This window comes from Gobius niger, assembly GCF_951799975.1.
Source record: "Gobius niger genome assembly, chromosome: 1".
NCBI lineage: Eukaryota > Metazoa > Chordata > Actinopteri > Gobiiformes > Gobiidae > Gobius > Gobius niger.
The window spans coordinates 68,926,218-68,943,820 of NC_136852.1; the positions used below are offsets into that span (position 1 = coordinate 68,926,218).

A 17,603-nucleotide genomic window follows, 5' to 3' on the forward strand; every position below is an offset into this window, starting at 1 on the left:
AATCATTAGCAAACATAACAATAGCAGCTACTTTATTACCTATCACCTTATTATCTAGTAATTACCTGGTATTTACCTCTTAAAGTAGCCTACCAGTGAAGTACCACCTAATAACTCAGTAAATACCAGGCTGTATTGTAACATGCTACCCAAAAAGAGAATTCAGTTCAAATGCCCTTTTCATTAGTTAATAAAGAATGTAGGCGTTTTCTGCTGAAGGCAAAGGCAATAGAAAAAACTCTCGCCTATGATTTTTGTTTTTAAAAGTGGAACTACGTCGGCATGACTTCCTTTCCCAGTGTTCCTGTAGCATTATACAGTATATTGGCCTCACATGGACAGCAGTGACAAGAGGAGTGTGAAGAGGAGAGAGGGAGAGAGGGAGAGAGGGAGAGAGCGAGCGCGTGAGCGGGGAGAGAGAGCATCGCGCACACGCACGCACAGCGGCACTGACAGAGGCTCTGAGCCGCGGCTGTGATTGACTGACTGCTGACTCGCGAGCGGACGGACGGACGCAGAGGAGGATTGTGGACCGGAGCGATACCAGGAGCGATACCGGGAGCGTTACCGGGAGCGTGACCGGGAGGGAGCGGACTACAGCTGTTCATCGCCTTGTTCTTCAGTGTTGGTGACGACTTCTTCCCGCGCTGTCCGTGCTTTTCCAGCGGCTCATGGTTTTCTAGCCCCAGCTCGCGTCCGCATCCACCTCAGCACCGGGAGTGAGCTGTGTCCTGCGTCGAGCCAGCCGAGGCTCTGTGGAGCTCCGTGGAGCCGTATAGCTGAAGCCGAGATGAGATCGCGGGGGGCTGCGTCGTGGTGGTGGCGGCGCTGGAGGTACTGCTGGTGGTGGGTCGCGCTAGTGGGGCTCGCCGTGGGCTCGGGGGACACCTGGAGGTCCGCGGAGGCGTGCCCGAACTACTGCGTGTGTAGCAGCACCAGGATCTCATGCGTGGATCCGGAGGCTGGCATCAGCGGCTTCCCCACGCTGCAGACCGACGCAGAGATGGAGAACATCAGTGACATGTGAGTGGAGTCTCTTCACTCTGGTACATGACACGCTCAACAAACCCGGGGCTGTAGCATGTTTCTGGAAACAACGCGAGGCGCTTAACACGATGCAGAGACGTGAGCGGGCAGGTGGAGTGAAGCTTTGTGTGTGGACAGAGGTTTACTGTGTGGACAAAACAACTCACGCTCACGGGCTCAGTGAACTGCCCTTAATGTAACACTTCGTTTTGATTTTCCATACCAGCCAATTTGGAAACAGTGTCTGCGTGGCGCGTCCTGTTTGGAAAACGATTATTTATCCCTTTTAGAACCGGCCAATAAACCGTCGATCAAATATTTTCATAAATCATCGGCTGTTCATGATTTTTAATAAAAGCCAAATTTGGGCATGTTCAGCTGGATGGCACCATGATCAGCTACAAATGAAAACCGACGGAGCTGACCTATGTGTACATTGTAACATCCCCTTTAATAGGAATTAGTAATAGGTTATAAAGTAATTTAGAAGTCGCCTGTATTATGCACAGGATAACACTCCGTGGGTGCAGTGTATGCAGACAGTGCTATTGATGTGGCGCTGTTTGCAGCCGAAGGGTCTTTCTGTCGTCACCACTTAAAACGTGTGAAAATACAATGCCGTTTTCTGTCTCGGGTCTCCGTGGCTTCGAAAATCCTCGAAGCTTGACATCCGCGCGTCTCCATCCCTCCTGACTCCAGCGGACACACGCACGCACGCGGCCAAGAAAGGCACGGATCTGTGATGATTCATCCGCTCGGCTCGGGACGTGTCACCTATACGCCGATTGCATAACGCGCTGTCTACGGGCCACCTCACGTTTAGGACGCGACACGACTCCCGATCAAAGTCGTTATGCCCGTCGGCGTTGATGAAGAGACTGTACCGAGCGCGTGCGGGGTGGTATGTGGAGACGCGGGCTTACGCAGGCTTACGCAGGCTGTCCAAATATTAGCGCAGACAGCTTCCTCCCCGCGGGCGCGTTTGGGGATGTTTTGGATGAACCCCGCGAGCAGTGCCACAGTCGGAATCGATGCGCATAATAAAGAGAGATGACATGCGGCGTGCGTACGTACGTGAGCGCGCGTGTTCGTGGCTGCTGTAGCCTATTCCTGAAGACGTCATCCAGCCTTAGAATGTCAATAGGGATGGTTAATTGCAGCGTATCGGCCTTGTTGAGAACAGGAAGGAGATAAGCGATGTTTATCGGCCTCGGAGAAGCCTTGAGTTTGGGCTTGAGTTTGTACTTGTTACAGTAATTACATTTGCAAGTAGTTTTTCATGCTACTATTTACTTCTACATTAGTAATATTCAAATGAAGTATCTGTAAAGTAAAGAAAATAGTAGCTCATATCATGTGAGTAAATCTGAAGTGACAAATCATCACTTTGACACGGAAAAAAAGGTGTATTTATTTTTTTTTATTTTTATATCTTTATAATGATTCATTTTTATGGTATTTTCTTTGAAGATTTTGCAATTTTCACGTTAGTTCGTGTTTTGTTTCTCATAATTTTGTCACTACTGAAACATAAATCAGACATTTACGCTCAAACAGTTACTCGGTGCTCACAGTACTCACGTGAACATTTCTTGATGTACTTTTTAACTCTTACTTGAGTAATTGGGCCACTACTTTTTTACTTTTACTTACTTTTTTACTTTTTTACCGCCTCTGCATATGGCTACTTTCAAATATGAATAACTTTAGGGTATTTTTATGCCCATATACTATGTGCCAAACTGTCTAAAGCCGGATACTATTTCTATAATCATGGCTGAGAAACGATACAATTACATTTAGTAAAATGTCATTTAGACATTAGTAGGGTCTGCGTCAAAAGAAAGCAAACTGTGTCCTAGTTTAGAGTTAGTAATTTCATATCCCGATTTCGATGCGATATAACTATGGGTTTGCATTTTTCAGAAAAATAAAATCATAATACAAAAGAGTGCGGTTTTATTGCTGAAAATCCTTCTCGTTTATATTGTTAAATACGATAACGATATATTTTTCTTTTGCGATATTGATAACTTGAATGTTCATATCTCGATATCGATACGATAACGATATATCTGTCAACCGTACCCCTAACCCCCACCTTCACCAAGCATGTCCTCTCCAGTTATGAGGGGGGTCGCCGTGTCGTCACGTCCGAGGCACTGGTGGGCAACGCAAATGTATTAAACAGATAGTTCTATGGTGGGTCAAAACATCGTTCACAAACAGAGCATCTGTGAAAAGATCTGTGATTTAAAGCCACACTGTGTAGAATTTCACCCAGTAAATCAAATTGAAATATAAGCATTTATTTTATGACAGATGTTTTCCTCATTGAAAAATACCTCATAAATGTACAAACAAACAAGCTGTGAGCGGCTCAGCTCTCCTGAGGCTGTAACTTTACTGGGAGTGGGGACGTCTCCAGCCCGTCTCCATGGAGACGTGACTAAAGTCAGACGAATTTGAGATTGTAACAGGTTAGTTCTTCATCCAAATCCATTCTTTTATTACCCACTGCAGCAATAGCATTTTCTGTGTCGAGCTGCTCATTGGGAGCGTGTTTTGTATTGATTGCAACAATATTTCTGGGTTGCAGGTGACATCACAGCGTTCTAAAGGCCTATACTATTATACAGAGGAGAAAATGTTGGTCTTGCACAGAGAGATCATGGACCCAGTGACTGATATTAATGATCATTTTTCTAATTCATACATTTTCTTTTTAGCTACGACTTGTGAAAGTGTAATGCTGTTAATAGGAAAAACTGGCTCCTGCCCCCGTTGGGTCCAGTGACATCATCACATTCTAGAACCTGCAACCCAGCAATAGACCAAAATGTTACGTACTGTACCTTTAAATAAACAGCTCTTCAAGCTCGGAAAAATCAGCCCACCAGTCACCAAAACATCCGGTAAAAATCACGGAAATAAACAATAACAGCGATCCTCCCTATACCCAAAAAAAAAAATATCTAAACGCCTCAAGCTAAAACTTCAAAACTCATCTAAGTTTCTTCCTTGTGTTTTTCATCACGTTATAGCTGTTTTTGTTGCATTTGTGTCACATTTTGATTACTCTTTTGCAGAGTTTTGGCCACATTTTGTTTTTTGGTGTAATGTAGCTGGTTAAGCCACAAAAATATGATCAAAACGTGTCAAAAAAGCAACAAAAACACAACCAACAAAGACGAAATCATATCGAGGAAGAAGCTTAGATCAGTTTTTTAGGCCTTAGCTTTCAAATGAGGCGTTACACTGGCCTATAGGCTGTAAACTCCAGTCGAGAAGCTTTTAGATTTGGGAAAAGCCGAACTAGAGTTAATGCCCTCGGTTAAAGGGGCTAGACGCAAGTTAGCCATTTTATACTCACTACTGCCACCTCAGGTCATGCGTGTAACTGCAGCTTCTATATTAAGCTCTATATTAAGCTTTTTGAGCGACAGTGCAGGATTTTAATTGTGGTCTGGGCTCATTCTACACATTAGGACATTGTTGGAACATGTAGGGGGAGGAAAATACTTAATTTTAAAATGTTTAAACTCTTTATAGTCCCTTTAAGGCAGGGGTTAAGAGATTAATTAACAAAACCCTATTTACCTTCACAGCATCAAAATAATACCAATACTAGAGCACATGCTGTATTGCCTGTTTTTATTTCCTTTGTTTTTATCAGGCAAAACATGTTGGCCTGAAAGTGCTTTGTGTGCACTTAAAGGGAAGGGGATACAAGAGGTTTAAAGGTTGTACAATTATGTTTTTTATTTATCGTTACAAGTTTTTCCATCTGTGTCTCGTAGCAGAATACACAACATCACATCAATGGAACAAATCTACTCCATGATTGGAATACACAGAAGCCCCGTGCTTATTATTTATAGATTTCCGATAGATTTGAGCGCTAACTTAGAGCATAGAAAGGCAGCTTGTGAATAAGTGCGATCTCTGCTTTCAGAAAGTGTTGTGGCGCCAAAACAACACCAGGGTTGTATCAGGACACAAGGACAAGGCAGAAAGTGTGCAAATCTCCTTTAATATTGTCGAGACCCGGCCTTATTTATGTAAAATCCCGGTGTGTTGTTAGCTGTCCTAAGCTAACCCCGTAGTACAGAGGAGCCTAACTAAACGGCGCTTGTTTCTTGTTGACACTAAGTGGACCTGGTGGCTCGTGAAGAATCGTATTTAGATGAGTTGGCTCGATAAAACCTGGCTCCCGCTAAAGGACTTCCACAGTGTATTTTCTGGACACCTATGGCCCATTATCACTCTATTTACTTTAGATGCTGAAAGTTTCACCACGCAACTTTTTAAGTGGGAAGAAAAACTAATAATATTTGTGCGTGACCTTTTAGTGGCACCTTTGTTTTCCCTCACAGTGGCCTTTATGATGCTCCAAGATCAATTCAGCCTGGATAGACTCAGACGAAAGCAACGATTAGAAAGATTTATTGACATATTATACGTATATATTTTTGGCAATCAGACCAGTAGACATCAGATATATGAACTTATATAGTGCTTTTCTACCTTTATCAGGGCCAAAGTGCTTTACAGTAAGGAACCAGTCACCCATTCACTCTCATTCAAACACCAACATATGCAGACACTGGTACGGTGAAGTGTGTTGCCCAAGGACACAACAACAGTTTGCATTTGCAGGAGCTGGGATTTGACCGTCGCCCCATATAGTATACCCCCAGATGTATGAATTGAATTTAGTATGAATGGGCAGGTTAGAGTTGGAGATGTTTTCCCCCGGAGCCTGGACACTGGTGGTGGTATAGATACAGATATGGTCATGTTTGAAAATAGTTAAGGGGGAAAACAATTTGGTGAAACATCTAAACTTTCTCTAATTATTCAAAAACTACTTTAACAAATGCTGAATTATGAATATAGTTTTCTACTAAAGGAAGAAACAAAGACATGGAGAGGAGCAAAGTGGTTCGACAGTCCATAAATACATAAAAAACAGAGAATGCTACCTTTATGCTACATGTTAGCATCGGGCTAATGCTATCATTTAGCTACCGCTAGCTACAACTGCCGTTTTTTAACTTTTACTGAACAATCTGCTGTGAGAAAATATCCTTATGGGCCCAATTTACACCAGACTTTATTTATATGTGATAAATAAGTTCATATTCCACCAGGAAATGTCTAAAAAAGAGTGGAAAATTCTGTTTCCCTGAAGATTCTATTTCCCCCCTCGGCGAAGCCACGCCCCCTTCTATGACAAGATGCCGTCTGTATCTATGAGAGGGATGGATCAGGGAGAGCCAAAGATTAAAGAGGTGGAGATGGGGAGGAGGTGGGTCACAGCACAGCTGGGAGGCGAACAAACCATGAATGCCAGAGGCTTAAAAGCAGAACCGAGGGCGATGATTGGTTATGAAGGTGTGGCTCTGGAGGTGGAGTCGTGACCCTCACAGACACGATCATTGGCTGGGGGTAGGTGATGCTAATAAATTGGTCTCCTGGGTAGAATTTTACGCCTATTTCATTTGTTTTTCGGGGTTTGCATCAGGAACTGACCCGAAACCCCAAAACAGTTGATTCTGGAGCATCTGAGAGGGAAATAAAGGTGCCATGCTGCACTCATACAGCCACTAAAAGGTCCAATATTAAGAGTTTCACAGTGCACCTTTAACATTAATGAATGAATGTTTGTTTACTGATTTATTCTACTTTATTCAGATACTGTGTGTGATTCTATTGCACTCATGTTCAAATTCTTGTATCTTCATGTATCAATGTAGTTTTTCTCCCTCATGTCATCTCCCGCTATTAATCCTCCACCCCTCCCCTTTAATGGCCCCGTCGAGGTGTTTGTTGGCGGCAGCTAATGAAGCCTGTGACACTCTCTCTCTTTCTCTCTCGTTTCTGTCGACAGTTACATCGCCAACCAGAGCAGCTTCTCCTCCATCAACGACAAAGACCTGAACTCCTACAAGAACCTCAGGAACCTGTGAGTGCTCGGGCTTTTACATTAGCAGCAGCCACCAGAGCATGTTCAGCACCGCTCAGAGGCTAGACTATCAGACTTGGGGAAAAATACAAAATCAGGACCATAATAAGGGTAGAAATGTACAAAAATAGAAGAGAAAAATGCCTGTTACCGTTGTCATTAATGCTACTCAAATGACATAGCTAGTGCCCACTCACAACTGGCCCACTCTACACCCTGTTTTTAATGCACTGTATCATATAGGGCTTACACAAATAATAATGATATCATAAAAGACTTGACAAAATAAATAAAACATTACAACAGTAGAAATGGCAATGACAAAAAGAGAGTCACAAGATTATGGAGCACAATGTTTAACCTCTTAACTCCCGCCTGAACCGAGAGGATCTTTTTCTTCGAGTCATCAGATTTTTTTCCATAATTTCTTTGTTGGGTATTCAACTCATTTTTGTAACTTTATTTGTCATTTTTTTTGGTCATTTTTTGTCACATTTCTGTCATTTTTTTTGGTAATTTTTTGGTAATTGTTTGTAAAAAAAATTGTCAATTTTTTATCACATTTTTGTAATTTTTTGGTCACATTTTGTCACATTTTTGTCATTTTTTTTGGGTCATTTTTTGTTACATTTTGGTCATTTTTGTCACATTTTTTAAAATATTTTTGTCACATTTTGTAACATTTTTGTCATTTTTTGGGTCATTTTTTGTCAATTTCTTGTGACATTTTCGTGATATTTTTATCAATTTTTCGTCACTTTTTTTGTCAATGTTTTCTCACTTTTTTGTCACATTTCCATCATTGTTTTCGTCTCAGTTTTGTCGCTATTTTCACAGCTTTTTTCCAGAAGCTTTTGGACTGGGGTAAAGCCAAACTCTAGAAAACGGTGCTCGGTTCAGGTGGGAGTTAAGGGGTGAATGCCTTCAAAACATGCTAAGAGTGTTAATATTATTAAGATTTTTTTTTTTTTTTTTTTAGTTTAGTTTATTTCGAACAATTTAAAAACAACAATAAGGAGTGGGTTGAAGTGTGACCTTATTTAGTCCCACCCCCTTTCTACTTGATATTTTTTACAGGTGCAAAAGAAGCTGAAATCGTTCTTCTTTTACAACAACCTGCGCAACTAAGATACTCAATATTTACAACAATTGTTTTACAAAGTATGAATGTCTTTCCACAATATACACATAACGGCCATAGAAATCCAGCGACAATAATGTTGCTCATTGTTTAAATTGTTGTTTAAATTATAATTAATTTCCAGCTCTATAGTTTGTGAAGACCATGTTTTTATACATAGATTTAAATTGGCAAACTGTGGTACATGTTTGAGTGACACATTCAAGCTATTCCATAGTTTTACGCCGCAAACAGCAAGGCAGAAACTCCTCCTAGTGGATCGGACAACTGGAGTTTTGAAATTCCTCTTTATCTGTACCCTTCCTCCTGTTGTCGAAAGAAATCCTGAATACTGGCTGGTAATAGATCATTTTTAGCTTTGAACATCATTATTGCGGTGAAATAATTGATCAGATCCTTCAGTTTAAGTAGATTTGACTTTAGGAAAAGAGGGTGAGTATGATCTCTATATCCTGCATTATGAATTACTCGAATTGCTCTTTTCTGGAGAAGGAAAAGTGAGTTTGTAGCACTGCTGTAGCCATTCCCTCAGACCTCAATACAATATATTAACTGTGGTAGGACTAGCGTACAGTAGAGAGTACGAAGTGAAATTACATCTGATGTCAAACTAAAGTCTATTTACCTTGGGTGACTTGACAAACAGAAGTGTCCATTCAATTTGAAGTTACTTTGAAATGCTGTAAAAGAGTAAAAGAATTTGCTATTATAATAATAATAAAAACTGTAAAAAGGGGTAGGAAACATAAGTTTTACTTCTACCTACTCCTTTTCGGATTATGTTTTATTTTTTACTTTTTTTCTGTTTATTATGGTATGTAGCCACACAAAGGAACAAATTCGAAATAAAAAAGACTACTACTAGAAGCGACGAAGCTCCTCCACATTTCCCCTATTTAAACACGGTTGCTTGAGTAGTTACATGATCCAAGTATAGTTGCACAAAATTAAACATGTCGATTTTCTAAGCGGATAAAAAGGGGAACTATATTGTGTGGCGTAATAACACCTTAGGAGCACTTCGACGTCTGCGCAGTAATATCTTCAGAATTCTTTAGGAGGTGATGGTATTACTGCGATGATATATATATAGCATGGTCCTTTTTTTCCAGTGTGAGATCAAGTCAAAGTCAATCTTTTGATTATTATGGCTTAGAGTCCATCTTCAAAATAATCTAATTTTCTGAGATTTTTTATTTGGGGTTTTTAGAAGCTGTGAGCCATAATAATCACAATGATAACAAATAAAGGCTATACATATCTCATTTTGCATGTAAGGAGTCTCTCATATGTTAGTTGGAGATATTTTTTTTGTAATTCAAGCAGTTCTTATGTTTGAAGAGTTTCGTGGCGCTAGGCTAATGCAAGGCTAGCGCATTTCTATGGTATCAGCTAGCCTGCATTAAACACAGTCTGACCCGCTCCACAGTGCACCTGAGGCAAATCACTTATAACACCAGACTAACCATATAAATGTTTGTGTCGATAGAGTAATTTGAACCATTTTGCATTTAAAATACCTTCAGCTTCGTGGTTGTATAAGCTACGCGGTGGCGGAGTGATCTGCTAGAAAATAGTCCCTCAAAATGTGATCATTCATGTGATGCAAGGTCAGTTATATTCCAAAAATTATTCTATTGATACAGACATTTATATGGTTAGTCTGGCGTTATAAGTGATTTGCCTCAGGTGCTCTGTGGAGCGGGTCAGACGGTTTTTAATGCAGGCTAGCTGATACCATAGAAATGCACTAGCCAAGCACTAGCCTAGCTCCACGTAACTCTTCAAATATAAGAACTGCATGAATTACAAAAAAAAATATCTCCAGAAATCAGCAACACTCTGGATAACTATGTCAAAAATCCTGAAATATCCCTTTAAGAGGTTAAAACTAACCCAAATTCCAATTCAAATTTAGTTGGGTAAAGTGGTGTTTTTAAGGCGTTGAAAGACAAAACTGGTATCGATTCAGTATCGGATATTTGTAGCCGATACCCAATAATGCATTTTTTCCCCAGTATCGGCTCCAGTATCTGATACCGGTATCGGATCGGTGCATCCCTATTCAATATGGCCTCACTGTAATAATTAGTAGATTCATTGGAGTGTTTGTAATCTGTAAAGAATTCCCTTTTGTCAGCGTAATAATTTGTAATGCAGCCTTTTTTTTTAAGTACCCTGTTTAGTGAGCCAAGGAGACTGTGCCGTGTTAATGTATATGCTTTTAATAATGGTCAGCTCAAGTGGGAACAGAAGCGCTAGAGGCTGTTAGCTCGGCCAGCTTTCATTTCCTGAGCGAAATCCCGGCGTAAGTGGATTTTGGTAGCGCTCCCTGACTGTACACTCTGTTCATCCAATCAAAAGCCTTCCTGTCTCTCTGGACAACCTGTATATAACTCTGTAACCCTATAACTCTGTGACAACGCTGTTTTATTGTGTTTTTCTTTTTTTTTTTTTTTTCCAGAACGGTCACCAACAGTCGGCTGACATACGTGTCGAAGCTCGCCTTTCAAAACAACCTCAAACTGCAGTACCTGTAAGTATCATGAGTGTCTCCTTTTTCTTAGGGCTGGGGACCGTTACACAATACCGGGTATCGGGAAAAAAGAGGTTTAAGTTCTACAGGTATCAAAAAAATAAAGTATCAAAAGCAGGAAAAATCTTTATATTCATGTTTTGATTTGTTGTTGGTCATCAGAATTTTGAAAGAGAAAAAAATGGGTTTAACAAGCGGAGAAGTTGGAGGAAAAAAAGATTTTGGGCTGAAAAATGTGGAAAAGTCAAAGATTTTGGGCTGAAAAATGTGGAAAACAACTGGGCAAATTTGGGTTGAAATCAGGAAAAAAAATAGAGGAAAAACAGAAAAAAAAAATTGGGGGAAAAATTTGGAAAATGTAAAAAAAAAGATGGGGGAAATTTGGGACAAATAAAAAAAAACCTTTGGCCAAAATTGGTAAAAAACAAAAATCAACATTTTGGGAAAATTACGGGAAAAACACGTAAAACATGGGATTAAATTGGAACATTTCGGGAACATTTTTGGGAAAAATTAAAAAAAAAAAAAAAAAGGGGGAAAAATTGAAGAAAAAGTGAGATTTAATTGGAAAATTTTGGGAAAATGTTGGGAATAAAAAAGCAAAATATGGGGAAAATTACGGAAAACCTCTTAAAAAATTGTATTTAATTGAAAATTTCAGGGAAAAATTTAGAAAAAATTAGAACTTTGGGAAAACAAAACGTGGTTAAAATTTGTTTAAAATTGTGTGTGTGTGTGTGTTTGTGTGTGGGGGGGGGATTGGTTGTTTCACCTCAAACAAATAATACAAATGCAAAATAAATGAAATGGAAGGAAAAGGAATAAATTAACATTATTAATCTGTTTTACATGGTATATATATTATGGTTCTATGTGACAAACATCTTTGCATAGGTATCGAAAAAAGCAACGTTCAAGTATCGAAAACCAAGTATCGTTGAAGTACCGGTATCAAAAACAATGTAATGGTCCCCAGCCCTACTTTTTCTGTTAGACCATCCGTCTGACTTTGAAGACTTTCTGACATTATGTGTTTTTGTGGCCGTGTAATTCCTAAATGAAATGCGGTGCTTAAGATCGGGCTAAAAGTCCGTCCCGCTGCTTTTTGCCGCGCCCGTCCCAATGTAATCTCATTCTCCGCTGTCTGATTTAATTTTCAGGAATATGAAAGATAACAACCTGTCATCGCTGTCCTGGAGGATATTCCGCCACCTCAATATCTCCTATTTGTGAGTTCAGTGCAGAGCGGCTGTATCGGCTCCTCTATCTGTGTGTCTGCTGTTTCCCCCCCCTCCCCCTTCCTCACCCCCCCCAGTCCCTGTCACACCCACAGTGCATTAGCATCTCCAATGTCACCTATAGACAGGCTTCAGCACCGGGACAATCCAATAGCTCTGGATCTGTGCCTCCCCCTATAGGAAATGTGAGGCTGATTAGTTTTCACAAGCTCAAATAGAGGGCAGGGGCCGGTAACAGTGTTAAGGTTAACCTCTTAGCCCCAGTTCAGCCTTACCTAAATCTACACATACTCATCTAAATCACTTTCCTCGCATTTGTATCGCCTTTTTGTCATGTTTTTGTCGCTATTTTGTTACATTGTCATCCTCGGTTGTGTTTTTGTCACACATTTTTGTCACATTTTTGTCACTTTTTTGTCACATTTTTGTCACTTTTTCGTCACATTTTTATCACTTTTTGGTGATGTTTTTGTCACATTTTTATCACTTTTTGGTGATATTTTTTGTTACATTTTTGTCACTTTTTTGTCACTTTTTGGTGACATTTTGGTCATATTTTTATCACATTATTGTCACTTTTTCATCACATTTTTGTCACTTTTTGGTGATATTTTTGTCACTTTCGTCACATTTTTATCGCATTTTTGTCACTGTTTTGTCACTTTTTCGCCACATTTTTGTTGCTCTTTTGACACTTTTTTCAAGAAGCTTTTAGATTTGGGTAAAGCCAAATTGGAGAAAATGTGCTCGGTGCAGATGGGAGTTAACGGTTTTGGATCTACAAATTTGCTGTATTATTTAAAAAATCGTACACTGTGTCAAGGTCATTTATATAAAGGTTTATCGTCACTAATGATACTAATTCTGATCATAAGAAAAATGACCTTAATACGAACGGCTCCTTCTTAGTGCTGCTTTAAAACCAACTCTAAAATGAACAGGGAGCCAGTGCAAAGACACAAGGATCAGCGTTACGCGATCATATTATTTGAGCAATTTTAAAATTTTGATTTATCCCAGAATAAAGTCCAGACGTGACGAAATAAAAACATGCATGACGAGCGTGTTGACCTGTTTATCAAGTTTAAGATGAGAGTCCATAATGAAGCCGAGGTTGGTGGCTGTAGCTTGGATGTGCAGGGCCCAAAATATTGAGCCAACCAAACCTTGACGCCGTTAAGGCACTCGATAGAAACTGAGGTCTGATTGTGTTGTGCTGTCGTCAGGATCCTGTCGGGGAACCCCCTGCACTGCTCCTGCGAGAACATGTGGATCAAGCTGACTCTGGGAGAGGAAGCCGACAACCAGGAGCTGCGCTGCAATGAGGACGGCGGCAAACGCAGGCTGCTGTCCCGCCTCAGCCTGCCCAACTGCGGTGAGTGCACGCGGGACCCCGATGACGCTAAGCACCTCCTGTATGCTGCACACACAGCTGTTTGAATGCCAGATGTGCAGCGGGTTGTTGAGGCCGAGTGCGTTTGTAGCTTCTGTGGGAAAGTGTGACAGGCTTTTCCCAACAAAGTGCAATTTTTTTCATTTTAAAAGAGCGAGGGCCGAAGCCGCCAGTTTTAGGCCAAAGTAAAGCACCACACTGGAAAAATGACCATCTTAAATTAGATAAATGACTTAAAATTGCTTGAATACATTTTCTTTCTGTTGAATTTGAGTCTGTTTGGACTAATCTAAGATAAAGATACAAATGCTAATGTCAATGGAACAAACATAAAACCCGCTTTAAATCAGACAAATGAACCTTTACTTTTACAAAGGTTTTTTTTGTTTTTTTTTGTTGAAATGATCCAAGAGAGAATAATGACTTGTTCCATTGGCAATAAGATGTTTTATCTGATCTAAGACCAGACCAAATCTACTCAAAGTTTAGATGGAATCTCTTAATTCAAGTAGGTTTCTGTCATTACTTCCTAAAATTATTATTATTTTTCCAGTGCACTTTCTACAAATGCCGGAGTTGTTCATAATATGACCTAATTGGGTGCATTGACAGTATTTCTCCCATTTGACCCAAAAAATGTTAAAGTACTTTCTGATTTGTGTAATAATGATTCTCAAAATCCTCTTGGCGGCCAAAGGTTCTGTGCTGGAGGGCCGGATTTGGCCCCCGGGCCTGACCCCTGCTTTATGGTGTATGGCTTGTCATTGTTTTCGTGGAGCTCAAGGATTTTGTGTGAGGCGACATATAGATAATGGTGTTTACAATTTCACCTCTGAACCCCCGCCTTAACCGAACGCATTGTCTCCAGTTCAGTTTTACCCAAATCTAAAACCTTCTCGACTGGAGCTCACAGGCCGGAGTAACGCCTCAGCTACAAAATGTTTGTAAACTGATCTTTTTTCCTCGCGCTGTTGCCGTCACTTTGACCTTTTTTTTAAAAATTAAATCATTCTCTCTCTCTTCAGTCACTTTTTGTTGTGTCAAATTCTTTATCGCTTTTGTGGTCACTTTTTTGTGGCTCTTATTGGCTGATTTTTTTGTCGCTTTCTCACCACTCTTAAGCTACGTTTTTTGATGTGTTTTCGTCACTTTTTCATCTCATTTTTGTCACTGTTTTGAGGCTTTTTTATTGCTCTTTTTGCCGCATTGTAGTCAGATTTTGGAAGTATTTTTGTGGTGTTTGTCTTTTTTAACCGCTTCTTTGTCGCTTTCTTAATTTCATTTATAACCCACTCACATTGAGGGCCAAACCTAAAAACTCACTCTAATGCACCTTATGTGGGCTTTTGGTAGCTCTGTGATGAACAGAAGTGAAATAAATGACCATCAAAAAGTTGTGAACACGATTTGGACATTTTATATATCTTTTTTAGTCTGAGGGGGCGTGGTGTTAGTCTGAGGGGGCGTGGTGTTGTGCAGTGAACAGCTGTAAACCCGACACTTCTCTCTCGCTCTCCGGAGCGTTTGACAAAGCGGAGCGGCTTCACATGGAAAGATTGAAACAGTTGAGAACAATTCTCAGAGTTTTTAAATGGTTAGAATTGGTCCAAAGACGACTGAGAAACATCCTGTTAAAGTCTTCGATCCGAGAGCCAGGCTGTTTAAATGCACACGCAATAAAAAGCGATCGATAACACGCGGTGTTTCAGAACATGTTGAAAATGTACTTGTAACAGAGATATTTAGGCATTTGCCTCTTCCCATAGCGTTAGTGTCCGTCCAGAGAGAAGAGAGTTGGAGTTAATCAGAGAGGAGAGAGTGACATAAAACCCCAATTCAATTCAATTCAATTCAATTCAATTCAATTCAATTCAATTCAATTCAATTCAATTCAATTCAATTCAATTCAATTCAATTCAATTCAATTCAATTCAATTCAATTCAATTCAATTCAATTCAATTCAATTCAATTCAAAGAACTTTATTTTTCCCGTGAGGGAACTTCATTTGTGGTCTGGTACACTCACACATCGATACCAACTATACAAGTAAAAAGATATAAAAGTAAATTAATGATATAAATTAAGGAATACATTGGTTAGTCAAGTTAAAAAGACTTGGAAGCCCATGCCTCGCTGTTCTCTAATGTCCATTTAAGAGTCTGATCTAGGCAGGCACAAAAGAAGACATGGCCCGTTTGGTTTTCAGAACCAGGGAAGAGAACCTCCTGCCAGATCGAAGCAGCTGACACTGGTCATGGAGGTTATGAGTCGAGTCCGATGAGATAAGCTGGCCCTTTTTTAATGCCATGCCCTTGAATATTGTCTTCGGAGGTGCCTCCAACGATCTCCAACGATCTTCTCACTCAGCCTTATGATCTTATTGAGGGGGCTTCTCTCAGGGAACCAAATCATCCCTGGAGATCAAAAGTGAGGGAGGACCGGACAAGGCTGTTGTAGAATAGCTGAAGAATTGACATTTCGACCTGCAGCCGTCTAAGTTTACGGAGGAAGTGCAGGTGTTATCTCCGTTTCTAGAAAAAAATCAGTGATTTTGATCAAAACTAGCCTCTGTTTACATTTTGCAGTAACCAAGGCACGTAGAATTAAATTGTTTTCACCTACAGAGAGCTTAGAGTCTCACCTTTCAAACGAGCCATAACATGTGACCATAGCTAGAACATAGAAGACGCTGTGGTTCTACAAATATCATGAAAAATGGTCTGGATTGTTGGCACTAACTGTGTCAAGTCGTGATTTTGTCACCTTTTTTTATTGTGTTATTGTTACTTTTCCGTCACGTTTTTGTCGCTCATTTGCCGCTTTCTTGTTTTGAGGTTTGGGTAAAGCCAGACTGGAGACATTGCACTCAGTTAAGGCGGGGGTTAAGAGGTTAAATGTGGTTGTGACAGTTGGGGGAAAATAATATTAATCATAAAACGTCTGAACTTTGGGGAGCACTTTACAGCGCAGGAGCAGCGTGGTAGTGGGATGGAAACAGAACGGTAATATATGGTGATTATAGTGATTACAGGGAAACTGGACACACAACACACAGTTTTTTTCTCCATTTCATGTTGTTTAGTTGTAACCCCTAACATTTAACCCATATGAAAACAAGACCAAATGCATCGTCCCTCGTTAACCCGGAGTTTCCAGGCTATTTTGACTTTGACTGTCCTATCAAAAGAGGATTAACCAAAAGCAACACTATATATTACATTATAAACAGAAGCAACACCTATTATACATCGTCGCTCATTGTAAAAAATGTGATCATGAAAGATAAGCTGTGTTTCTTTTGACTTAAAAAACCTCCAGTCCAGAAAAAGTGGAAAGTCTGAAAACATGTGTGCTGGTCTGGTCTCATAAAGGCCGGATTTGTGCAGTGTGACTAATAGTTGTTCTGTGGACAGTTTCCCCCACCTGAGCTGTAGCTCTCTGCAGTTCATCCAGGGTCATCATGGGCTTCTTGGCAACAGCTCTGGTCAGTGCTGTCCTTGTTCGGTCAGTAAGTTTAGGAGGACGGCCGGGTCTTGGTAGGTTTGCAATGATGCCAGACTCTTTCCTTGGATGGTGTATTTAACTGTACTTTGAGAGATGTTCAAAGCTTTGGAAATCTTTATATAACCTAACCCAGCTTTATACTTCTCAATACCACAACCACGGACCTGTCTGGTGTGTTCTCGGACCTCATGATGCTTCTGCTCCACAATAGTCTCTTCACAGACCTCTGAGACCATCACAGAGCAGCTGTATCTAAACTGACAATAGATTACTCACAGGTAGACTCGATTTAGTCATTGGGTCAAAACATGTGATCATTCAGAAATCATTAGGCAACTTCTGAAGGCAGTTGGTTGCACTAAAAGGAAAAGGGGGCCTATACTTTTGCACATCACACTTTTCAGTTTTTTATTTATTTAAAAAAATCTAAATCATGTATGAATTTCACTTCACGATTCTGTGTCTTTCACAAAATGTCGAAAAGTCAAAGGGATGCTTATGCATACCACTGTATACGAAGGCAAAATTTTTTAAACTGTTGCCGTGCCGACCATGTTAAGTCAATGGGAAATGAGTCAAACTGCTCTGGAGGTTAACCTGTATCTGCAGGTGCTCGTCATATAATTAGAATATCATGAAAAAGTGCATTTACTTCTGTTATATTAGTTTCACAGTTTAAGTTGATACTTGAACTCCTCCTCCAAGGACAAGATCGCGAATACAAGCGGCCGAAATGAGTTTCCTTCGCAGGGTGGCTGGGCGCACCCTTCGAGATCGGGTGAGGAGCTCAGTTAC

At 40.3% G+C, this 17,603-nt stretch overlaps 1 protein-coding gene across 1 annotated transcript in view; it reads left to right on the forward strand.

Moving 5' to 3' along the window:
- Positions 1 to 381: 381 nt before the first annotated feature.
- ntrk2a (neurotrophic tyrosine kinase, receptor, type 2a) overlaps positions 382 to 17,603 on the forward strand; it is a 190,603-nt gene continuing 173,381 nt past the window's right edge. Inside the window, exons 1-5 of the mRNA XM_079553188.1 lie at positions 382 to 1,023; positions 6,920 to 6,994; positions 10,600 to 10,671; positions 11,832 to 11,900; positions 13,136 to 13,284. Of these exons, the coding sequence (XP_079409314.1) occupies positions 791 to 1,023; positions 6,920 to 6,994; positions 10,600 to 10,671; positions 11,832 to 11,900; positions 13,136 to 13,284 (598 nt within the window). The 5' untranslated portion in view covers positions 382 to 790. The remainder of the gene's footprint in view (positions 1,024 to 6,919; positions 6,995 to 10,599; positions 10,672 to 11,831; positions 11,901 to 13,135; positions 13,285 to 17,603) is intronic.